This window comes from Calidris pugnax, unplaced genomic scaffold (assembly GCF_001431845.1).
Source record: "Calidris pugnax isolate Ruff unplaced genomic scaffold, ASM143184v1 scaffold15, whole genome shotgun sequence".
NCBI classification, from domain to species: domain Eukaryota; kingdom Metazoa; phylum Chordata; class Aves; order Charadriiformes; family Scolopacidae; genus Calidris; species Calidris pugnax.
The window spans coordinates 2,839,028-2,850,210 of NW_015090774.1; the positions used below are offsets into that span (position 1 = coordinate 2,839,028).

Sequence of the window (11,183 nt, forward strand, 5' to 3'; positions counted from 1 at the left end):
TGTTCCAGACTGAGAAAACATTAAATAGATGGTTTGGCTGTTTTCTCTCCTACTCATAGGAGTTACTCTTTTGGGAATTGCCTTCTGTCTGATTTCAGTTGCTACTGCTTCTGTCTGCTGCTTATGTATTCCTTGCTGATACTGGGACCAACTTATACTGGCTGCTGAAGGAAGGTAGAAGGTGGAAAAGTTATTTTATTATGATTTAACATCTCAGAGCAAAGACAGTGACATTTTGGAGATGCCAAATGATAATGATGATTAGTGCTTGATAAATAAAAGGAAAATACATAGTCTCCCACCATTGATCATTTTGAAAAAGAGAAGACAACAGATTTAGGTGGCACAGGACTAAAGAAGCTCAGTAGCTGTCTTGATTTACTTCTCTCTTGCCACATTACAATTTGTTATGCTTTGATCAGTGTAAAGACTAGAGAGCACAGCTATTGGCTCCAGCCAGGATAATGCATAGGCCTCATACAGCCTCATCAGTCTACGGACTGATCTTCGTGTTCCACAGAAACCAGAGGAAGGCCTTATTCAAGTCCTAGCGTGATTTTGTGTGTCATATATGGTGAAAGTGAGTACAATTTGATCTGAAAAGAGTAATTAGTGAATAAATAATGATTTTTATATTTAAATAAAAATCCTAACCACTAAAACCAGCTGAAATTCTGAAAGTATATGAAGGAAGGAATAGAAAATAATTAGCAAGTAGGAAGGAAGGTAACAGTAACTGAAAAAGAAAAGCTGGAAGGAATATTTCAAGGTGAAACAATGCAACTGTTTTCTTATGCTCCTATACTATTCGGTTACATCACATGGTATGAATAAGGTTAAATGATACATTTCAGTGACATGAAAAGATGTAGGCATAAATTGAGCATAAACTGCTGCTGTAACTTCTGTAGAGCTAGTTAATTTTTTCCAAAGTTTATCTACCAAGATTAGACTTAGATATTTTCAAACTAAACTATTTACATTTTTCTAAAAGCTATTTTAAAATCTATTGTTCCAATATTCTTTATCCTGTACCATTTGTACTCTAGAAAATGACATACTTTAGGTTTTTAGGAGATAATAATCTGCAAAATGCAGTAGTCAGTGTCCAGGAAGAAACTATTAAAGAATATCACCAGCAAAACCAAAGAACAATGGGTTACTGGGAACTAGACTTCAGGGAAATGCCTTAATAACAGAAGCAGAGATATTACCAACTAGTATGTAATAAACTCCTTAGCAGATGATGGCTTGGGGAGAAAAGGTCTCGGAATTGTAACATTGTGATAAAAATAATTTGACAATTCCTCAAAATAAAAGAACTGCTTTCACTTTTAAAGACTAACTGGAAGGGAAGTACCTCAGGGCAAAAAATGCACAATGACCCTTCCCATCCACCCATTTATAAAAATAATGACTTTATTTCTCAGCCTGGAAAGGCTATGTAAAAAAGCCTATTGGATTAGAAGTCTTAGTGGAGAAAAGGAAATAATAATCACCAGCTAGACCTGGGGAGAGGTTTTGCAGCTTAAAACTCAGGGCAGAGGCTTTGTACATTTACTGAATCCTGAAAGTGGAGGTGGGTTATTAAGTCAGAGTAGTCCAGGGGGAAAAAAGAACACATATATATATATATATATATATAAAATATATATATACACATCTTTTGCATTTGTGCTATGAAATGTAGTATGACTTCCTTAGGGAAGATGCATATGATTTGAAATTGGAAGAAAAAACACTGCTCTGGTTAAAAAGACGAAAAGGAGGGTAGGGAGATGTGGAAAGCATGTGTGCGTGTGTGTGTGAGTGTGTGTGTGTTCCTGTGGATGTGCACACCTCTGTGTACACGCACACAAGCACATGTTTATTTGAAAGCTATTGCAACTCTCCAAAGCAAGTGGGTCACCTATAATGAAGTGCAGTAAGCTTTTGCTTTTTGGTAAAGGAAATAAAAAAATCCTGCTGTCTTTCCATTTTCTTTTTCTTTCCACTCTCACTTACTTAGGTAATGGAGGCTTACTCTGATCAGAAGCATGTTGTAGGTTCACGGGAGTCATCACTGTAAGAACAAAGACATAACTATAGATAAGTTCAGGCCTGGCTGAAAATTGCATAAAATGACAAGACAGAGTGAAAACTGGCTAAGGAAATCAGAGATAGGTTGTACTGGATAAACACAGTGAGATGGAAGCAATCTAGACAAGAACAACTACCCACAAACCCGTTCCAGGGAATAAAGCAATCTGGGAAGCAGCAGCAAGGTATCTTGCAAATACATTGCAAAGTATGAGTCAAAGAGCTAAGGAAAAATTTTTTTCTAATCACCTCCAGAAACAGATGTTTAATTATCTCAGAAAACAGTCAAAGTTGGCACTGAAATAGTCGCAACAACAGTTATTTAGTAAACAGTATGTATTTTATTATAGTTTTATGATAGTTAATACTGTTATGTCTAAGTAGTCTTACATTTATTACTCATTACATATTTTGTTTAATTCCAAAGTACAGATTGCCAATATTTCAGGTAATGAAAATGGCATTCTGGTTTTGTATACTGGGCATGATTTCCTATGTGTAACAGACAGAAGAATATTATAGTATATGTATACATTTTTGCCCAGTGCAAGAAATACATGCAGCCATAGAACTATCCATTTGCACGAAACGCTACTAATCACAACCAAGTCAGACTACCTAAACTAAACTAATTTAGCTTTTACAGCTATACACATCAGTAGACTTGAAAGCCAAACTTGTTTGTTTTATTTTATCTTGGGGCACATAAAATCATGGTATTTGGCAGCATGGAATAAGGGACATTAAATCGGCTTTTATGCTGTTGTTAAGGAACCCGTAGAGGATGGGATTCAAGCAGCAGGACATCATACCTAGTAAATGGCATATACAATATACTAATTTAAAATGTCTGTTAGAAATGAGAGTGGCATTAAAATCTGTCACAATGTGGAAAAGGTGAAGAGGCATCCAACTGAAACCAAAAACTAGGATTAGCACTGTCAATCTGCAAAAAACTCTCCTAGATCTTGTCTTAATTCTGATGATGGATTGGGATACTGTAATCATGTCCTGGATCTCTGTATTTTCTTCTGGTTTCATCTCAAAACAGATAGGTATCCCAGGGATGAATTTACTGGAGGAAGAGAGCTGGCTTTTTTCTGTGCCAGAGGTTTCTGGGAGGCCTCTGGAATGAATACCCTGATGATGCCTTGAAATAGCTGGCACCACACTTGAAGTCTTTTTACTGTATCTTCTGTGGTGCTTTTTGCCAAAGGTGTAGCTCCATCTGGAACGGCCGGAGGGCTGCACCTGGGTGCTGGTACTCTTAGAGGGATGGTTTGTCTTAGAGGCTAGGTTGATCATCTCCTTCTCTTCAAACTTGTCTTCCTTGTGTGACAGTCTGGAACCTATGCTCCTGCAGACGCTGGTGTGGCTGGCAGTTAGACATGCCAGCGGCAATATGTACTGCATGAACAATAAGGCTATTGTAAAGGCGATTCTGTAGGAATCGGAAGGCCACGACTCAATACACAAGAGCCTGTTCTCCAGTGCCTCTAAATTCAGAGTTTTGCTGAGGTCCACAATTCTGTGGAAAACTGGCAGAGGGGAGCAAATGGCAAAGCCGAGGGCCCAAATGGTCACTATTAAGAAATAGCCTTGTTTTGCTGTTAAATTCCTAGAAAGGGGATATTTGATCATACGGTACCTGACTGCAGCAATAGATATTAACATCAAAGTTGAAACTAGAACTGATGTGCACTGGAGGAAAGGCATTACATGGCACATGACAGTGCCAAACATCCATTGGTCAAGCAGGACAGATGTCAATGTGAACGGAGAACAAAACAGCACAACTAAGATGTCAGAAAAGGCCAAGCTGCCGATAAGAATGTTTATTATCATCTTCTGCTTGCGCTTTAGTAGAGCCGTTAGTATAAGCAGATTTCCCATAAAGCCAGCCAGACTTATCAGTGTGTACAGCCCAATAAGAAAGTATTGTATGTCGTCAACACTACTTCTATAATCTTCCCAGGCAGAAAAATTCTTTGTAGCAGCCGAGGTGTTCTTGGTAGGTGTCCTGTTGTTAAGGTCTTTGAATCCTAAATCCATTTTGCAGTCCTGCTTCGAACGAGAAAGGAATTCATTAGCCCCTGAAGGACAGATGATACTGGTGTTAATCAGAATGCAAAGGAAAATAAATTTACCTTGTATCACCTTAATGTAAATAAATGCTGTTACTCTACCGTGAGGCAGATCCTGTATAACTTCAGGTCAACACGATTTCGTTTCGTGAGTTTTATCATGTGGCCCCCAGTACCCATAGGCCTCCTACCTGGCTGCTCACATGGGACAATGACAATTCAAGGTTCTGCATTATGAAGCTGGCTTTTAACTACGCTTTGCTACAGACCATATTGTCAGCCTTTCCATGAGGGAGCAGTTAGCTACAAAAGCAATCCATTTAAAGCTGGTGAGATTACTCATGTGAATAACAGCTCATTGATATGAGTAAGGAGATTACAATCACCATCTGGGCATGTGCCTGATCATTACATGACAGCAAAGTCTAATGAGAGCACCTGAAAATATATGGTGTTTTGACATACGTTAACAACTGCAGTAGTATTTCTTACCTTGCTAGTAGAAAACCAACACAAAATAAGTCAGAGCTTTCAAAAAGGATCAGTTTATATGGAGATCCACTGTCAGTGATCCAATATGGAATTCCTAACATGGTGCAGATACAAACCATCTTCTATTGTGTTGAATATATTTTAGCTGTAGCTCAAGCAGAAAGGAAAACTGCCTACGAAACATCCAGAGTAATTGGATGTAATACAGAGAGGACAATATTAACTGGAAGCAAACCCCACAGAGCCATTTGAAAATTCAGGAGCTGCTAATTATTCAGCACAAATCTAACATTAAAACCCAGCTCAGTACAAAGTTATTCTGCCTACAGAATCTTCATGTATTAGTCTTCATTTCAGAAGAAACAGAAAAACAAGAGAATTCAGTTTAAACTCCAGTTTACCTTAAACACATGCACATTCTAAAGTTTCAAAGTCAAAATTCCCCAGAGTGCCAATGTCCTGTAAAAAATTGCTTAATGTTTAGAAATCTTAGGCAAGACAGAACAAAAGGATCTAAACAAACCCAAAACATACATAAATTGAGCAGGAGTCTAAAAGGCAAGGCTCTTCCAGAATGTCCTCAGTAAGCTGTACCATGATGGCTTCTTCAAAGCGCAATAATATTATTTGGTTTCCTCTACACGTGCAGATGTGCTCCTTCCTCCACATCACAACATGTACGTTCCTACTGTCAGGTGCCAAAGGGAAGCTCAAACAGTAAAACACCCTCAGAATATTGACAGTGTGTTGGGATGGGAAGGTCCCTCATGCAAGATTAGGAATACTTATTTAAAAAAAATGTTAATAAGTTGTGAGTTTTTGTGTCTTGCAAGTAATGTGTTAGGAACAAGTGAAAAGAACTAAGCCTTGCCAGCTTCTTGCAATGTTGAGTTAAATAGTTTTTAATAGCTCAAACAGAAGTAAGAATTAGATATACTAATTTAGATAATCTAAATATTATAATTGCATTTGTACAAGCAGGGCGGCATTAATGCAAATTATTTCTGTTTAATTTTTCTCAGTCTCTAGCGAAATGGTGGAAAACCATATAACAGACAAACAACATTATCTGAAACTACCCTTGCCTCTAGACCAACTTTAAAGGACCAGACTTGAGATTCTGTGAGTAATCCAATCTCTCTATTTCTATATTGATATTATCAGAAGTTTTTATTTTGGTAGGCTTCTCTTGATACAACTATTAGCTTAGGAAGTAAATAGTTTTTTATTTAATTTTTCTGAGTTAATTTCTTTGAGTTGCTGGTAATCACCTGAAAACAGTATGATCAGCTGAAATTTCTTTCTGTTCTTTAAATGTGACTCAACGCAATTTTTGTCTGAGAAAACCACTCCAGGGCTCTGCCCTGGATAAAATACATTCCCCTACCTCAGACTTATGGAATGATGTCCCCGTTATGTCATACCTGTACCATTTTTTTCCTTTGTTCAGCATGGAGGGATGATGGGTTTTGTAATGACTGATGCTTCCACAGATTTCATTGTGTGCACGCACCTGTAATCTGCAGGCTCTCTTTTGATTCATGAAAGCCATTTCAGCTGTATATTGTGTTTCAATATGAAATGTTATCTGCCTAATATTTTCAGGGTGAACATTCTATTATCTTTGCACTACCACATTCATCTTAGCTGAGAAGTGTGTAGGAAAACCCCTTGCATAGAGCTGAGGAGTTCATAATGAAAAAGCCATTAGTGTAATTCTGGATAATTTTCCCTTGGACACCTTCCTTTACCAGTTTATATTTTGCAGAGGTTAAGATTGCATTACTAGCTGAGCATCTCACTGCCTGACAGCAGGTTTGAAACCAATCAGGAGTTGTTTGAGAAAGGGAAATGAAACTTTACTTGAGAGCTAGATCTGACAAATCTTTTTTACTAACCAACCAGTCATTGACTGACAATAGGAAGATTAATAAGAAAGAGGGAAGGAAATCCAGTACCATCTTGAGATTCCACAAACCTCAAAAGCTCTTATAATGCTCTCAAAGTGGTGATGACTCTCAAGGAATGAGCTTTTCATTTATTATGTGTGCCTACATAAGTATGTCTGTGCTAAGAGGGACCGTTCTGTGTAGTCTTCTATTTTAGCTGATACTGGGTTGAAGGACTAATCTGTAGAAGAGAAACAAACTGCAGAGTTGTTTCTTTTTAAAAAACCTGGAGATCAGGATTGCTTTTAGAGTATCTACAGGTACTCTACAGGTCAGTAATAGTTAAATTTCCACACAGTCATATCTGAAGGTCATATTGAGTAGTAACAATGCACACTTATGCTTAAGTTATAAATGTATAAAAGTTTTCTTGATCCATGTACCAGAACTGCAGGTTCCTTCCTAGACTTTTTTGGTGATATTGGCTATTGCTGAAAAGGTCAATCATAGGCCATAGGTTCATCAATGTGCGGAGAAAAAGCAGGCATCCCTTCTGGTAGAAAAGATTCTCTATCTAGTTAATTCATTCCATTTCAATTGTGTACTATGGTCCGAAGAGAAATCTGTATGTTTTCATTCAATTTTGCTTAGTTTTAATCAATGTATTCTATGAAGAGAATTGGAAGAAATCCAGTGGTGTTGCTTTTAGTTGCTACTGCCACTTTCAGCTTTGGGTGACTAAAAGTATGGCTTTAGCAGAATTGTCCATCATGTTTTTAATAGAATTCTTTAAAAACAAAAACTGAATATGCTGGGTTTGCTTTAGTAAACATATTTTGTTGAGACACATCAATATTGAAGAAGCTCAGCAGAAGTGCTCTGAAGTCCAGCATGGGCTCTCCAAGCTCCATCACCTGTGCTATGTCTGTCTTCTGCCTTGGGTGAGAGCTGACCGTGCTTCAGGGAAGATTCCTGAAAAACCCACTGTGGGAAATAGAATTAAATAGTATAGCCTTTTTTGAAAATCTTCTCTTCATACTTGAAGTGTATTTCTAAACTGAATGCACCATAGTTCCAGGGTACTCTTGTGCCTGTTTTCAAGATCAAATTTAATGAATATGAAGGTACCTGATGGAAATTTTCTAGCTGTCAGCTCCGGAAGTTGGGTCACTTTCATCTCCTACACCAATCAGTCAAGTAAATGTGGTCCCCTTTCTGTATTCCTGGTCTGCAGACACTCCTCGAGACCGTGCTCAGCTACACCTGCATGAGCTCACACCCTCTGAGCTTCAAGTGGGTTTGCTTCAGTCTCCTTTAGTTTCAATGGGACGCCTGAGACAGGAGGGTAGGCTGCACAAGGCAGGAGGGACTGCAGTTTTGTAGCAGAATCCAGGGTGGATTTGAATATTTACTATAAGGATCAAATTAATGCAGCTAACATTAAATACAAGGAGTATTTGAGGTTAACTTTTAGAGGAAAATGTATTTTATGACAGCTGATATACCATGATGTTGAAAGATTTCAAATAAGACCTTCTTAAATCGCATTCATCTGTGGTACTCCTCAGTGTGACTGTATGATGTGACTCTTATTTTCACCAGAACCATGCTTCAGATAAGTGTTCAGTTGCAGTTGCTCTAAGGCCTGAGAGTGACAGGGACAACTTAAACCATTATTCAGTTTTAGCTGAGTTAGAGGTACTGAAAATATGCTTTACTGAAAATAGTTTAATATGTTTAGAATCTTAAAATTAATCTCATTATCTCACATAAAGCTATTGTTTAAAACACAGAACCCATAAATTATAATTTAGGAGTGTGAATAGACTAGATATCTCTCTCTACATATTTAAAGGGAAATGTTCAAGAACACAAAAATTAGGCAGGCAACCATCCTCCTCTATGGTATCAGGACTGTAGAGAAAAGAGTTAGAGAAAGTCTTTAAACTTCTACACAGCTGCAAATAGTTAACATGACAGGCTGTAACTGCCTCACCACCTAACTTAAGGAAAGCACTAAACTGTGCTGTTACTACTTGAGAAATGATGCCCTCGTATCATTAAAGACCGAGATAACGTCTGAGAGAAAAATTGAAACCACTGAAGAGTAGCATTCACAGCACAAGCTAAAGATGAAATGCTGCCGCTTCAAATGTTCATTATGTGCAACAGCAAAGACTAGTCTGAGGACCTGGGAGAATTCAAAAGATTGAGATTACTTCAGAAGACCAGAAAAAAAATTATTTTCGTGCATGTTAATGGTATGCCTCTTTATCTGCCTAAATAAAAGAATTACAGCATTATCCTGGAAAACAAGAATACAACTTCCCAAAATATGCAAAAGACAACTAATGAGATTATTTCTCCAGCTCCGAGGAAGTGTTATGCAATGTAATGGGGCATTTGCTGGCCAGGAGAGAGAACTTGAAATGCACGGCTACGTTTGACGCCAGGAAGCACAGCAGCTCCTGGCTTGCAAAGGCAAAAAAGCACCCCAAACCAGACCAAAACGGGAACGGCCGTTACTTTTAGCCTTCTCAGCCTCGCTAAGGAGTCACTTTGAATGGTGCTCCTCGCTCCGCCCTGCCTCTGAAACCCCGCACCGACCGTCCCCGGGACCGCGGGGCTCCCTGCGGCCGCTGCGGCTGAGGCTGCGGGCGGGGACGGGACGGGACGGGACGCAGCAGCCAGACCCACCCCGCGGCTGGAGAGAAGCCCCACGATTTCCGCGCGTTTGCTGGCAGGGCGCTGCCCCGCGCAAACTTGCGCAGCCGCCCTGCCCGGGGCAGGGGGAGGGAGGGAGCTGAGCCCCGCCGCCACTCCGCGCCCCGCGGAGCGTTACCTGCGCGCGTCTCCGGGGCTTGGGCGGCGGCAGCGGTGGTGGTGGTAGGCGTAAAGGGCCGCGGTGCGCAGCGCGGGTGCGGAGCGAGGAAGGCACTCATAGCTCCGGGCCGGGCCGCAGAGGGGCGAGCGCGGCTTCGCGGGAGCCGGGGGCAGAGCGCATCCCCCGCGCCGTCGGGCGGCGCATCTTAGGCGAGCGCTGGTGCGGCGGTACCGGGGCTCGCCGGCGGCCGAGGGCCGGGCCCCGGGGCGGGAAGATGCCGCCGCCGCCGCCGCCGTTGCCGCGGGCGGGGTCGGGGCTGTAGGCGCCGCGCGGGCGCATTTCGGGAGGCGGCTCGGTGCGGTACCTGGCGGCTGCTATTTCAGCCCGGCACGGTGTGACAATTAGAGTTTCCATGGAAATGCAGGGAGGCTGTAAACAAACGCCGCGCTCGGCGGGATTTAAGGGATGCTCTCGGTTTCCCACCCGGGATCCAGGACGCCGGCGTTTTGCAGAGGTGAAGCCCCCGCTGAGCCGCGGGACGTGCGGAGGCGCCGGCGGAGCCAGGCGGTCCCGGGACACCGACCCGAGCGCTCTCTGGTCCCCCTCTAGTTCCCCTCTCTTCGGCTGGAGCGGAGCTTTGGTGTCATTTATCCACAGAGCTCGAACACCCTTTAATTTTTGCCGTTATTTCAGAACAGGTGGGAGGTGATGGATTTCCCCCAAACGGTTTTCCTTTTTGAGTTGAGTAACTCTGTTCTTACAGAGGCGAAAATCTGAAGGGTGGTTTTAATTTTATCTGGGCCATCAGTGGGCAGGCAGGGCATTTTTTTTTAAGTGAGCAATATTTTTAAGTGTAAAAATTGTTGGGTATATCATAGCACAAAGCATGAAAAGACAAATTCTGCTGTTCTCACCAGCTGCTGTCTTCCAGCACGAGAAGAGTCATTGATCATAGTCCAATTACAGGGCTACTGGAGAACTGAGTGACGTGTAGGTCTCTGGGAGCACAAGTGGCAGAATCTGACACGAAAATGTAATGACTTTTCCATTTGCCAAGGCACTCCTTTGACAGTTGATATTAACACAGCACTGCAGAAAAGCTGTCAGTATAATTAGCCTGTGAAAGACTGTGCCACACAAAGGCAAAACAGCTGGATCAACCATACTGTAAAATAACTTCGAAAGTTCCGTCAGGTTCCGTATTTAATTTTGGTAAGTGATCAAAGAACAATCAACCTTAACCTTCAGCGGATGAGCTCAGGATGGTGAGGAAAATTGCATCCCATCTTCTTTTGCCCGCTTCTGCATTATTCACCACCCACTGCTGGTGAATCACTGCATGTGCAAGTGGAGCACGGGGAGCTGCCAGGTGGAAGTGACGTGCCAATCCATCTCATCCTTTTCAGACAGCTCTCCCGTTAGTCACAAAACAGAACAAAATTAGTCCTTTTTTGGGCTGAGCAGCTGTTCTTAGCATTTTTGACCATCTTCCCACCTCACACTGATGGCTTTGGAGCTTTTCATGCAAATATGACCTGAAGATAGAAACCCACCATAGTTCTAACTTGCTAGGGGGCGAGGAAAGGGAGATCAAGACCATCTCTCAGGGCATCAATTTGCATGGATGTCCCTTGTTCAAGGAGAGCTTCCAGCACTGTTGGCCCCACTGCTTGAACAGGAAGTTCCATTCTGGAATGAGGGAAGTTGTAGAGACACTATATTTTTCTATGAAAACCTCTGGCTATGTTGCCTCTAAAAAAAAGAAAATCTAAATTTGCTGGCAGAGCTCACAAATGGGAAATTATGGTTTCTTGC

The 11,183-nt window shown here is 41.5% G+C and overlaps 1 protein-coding gene across 1 annotated transcript; it reads right to left on the bottom strand.

Annotated features, from left to right (window-relative positions):
* Window positions 1–2,400: 2,400 nt before the first annotated feature.
* NPY5R (neuropeptide Y receptor Y5) lies at window positions 2,401–9,629 on the bottom strand. The gene is made up of 2 exons (XM_014942736.1): window positions 9,387–9,629; window positions 2,401–4,140 (listed from the first exon to the last, which is right to left on the bottom strand). The coding sequence occupies exon 2, from the start codon at window positions 4,129–4,131 to the stop codon at window positions 2,791–2,793; it is 1,341 nt and encodes a 446-aa protein (XP_014798222.1). The 5' UTR covers window positions 4,132–4,140; window positions 9,387–9,629; the 3' UTR covers window positions 2,401–2,790.
* Window positions 9,630–11,183: the final 1,554 nt, after the last annotated feature.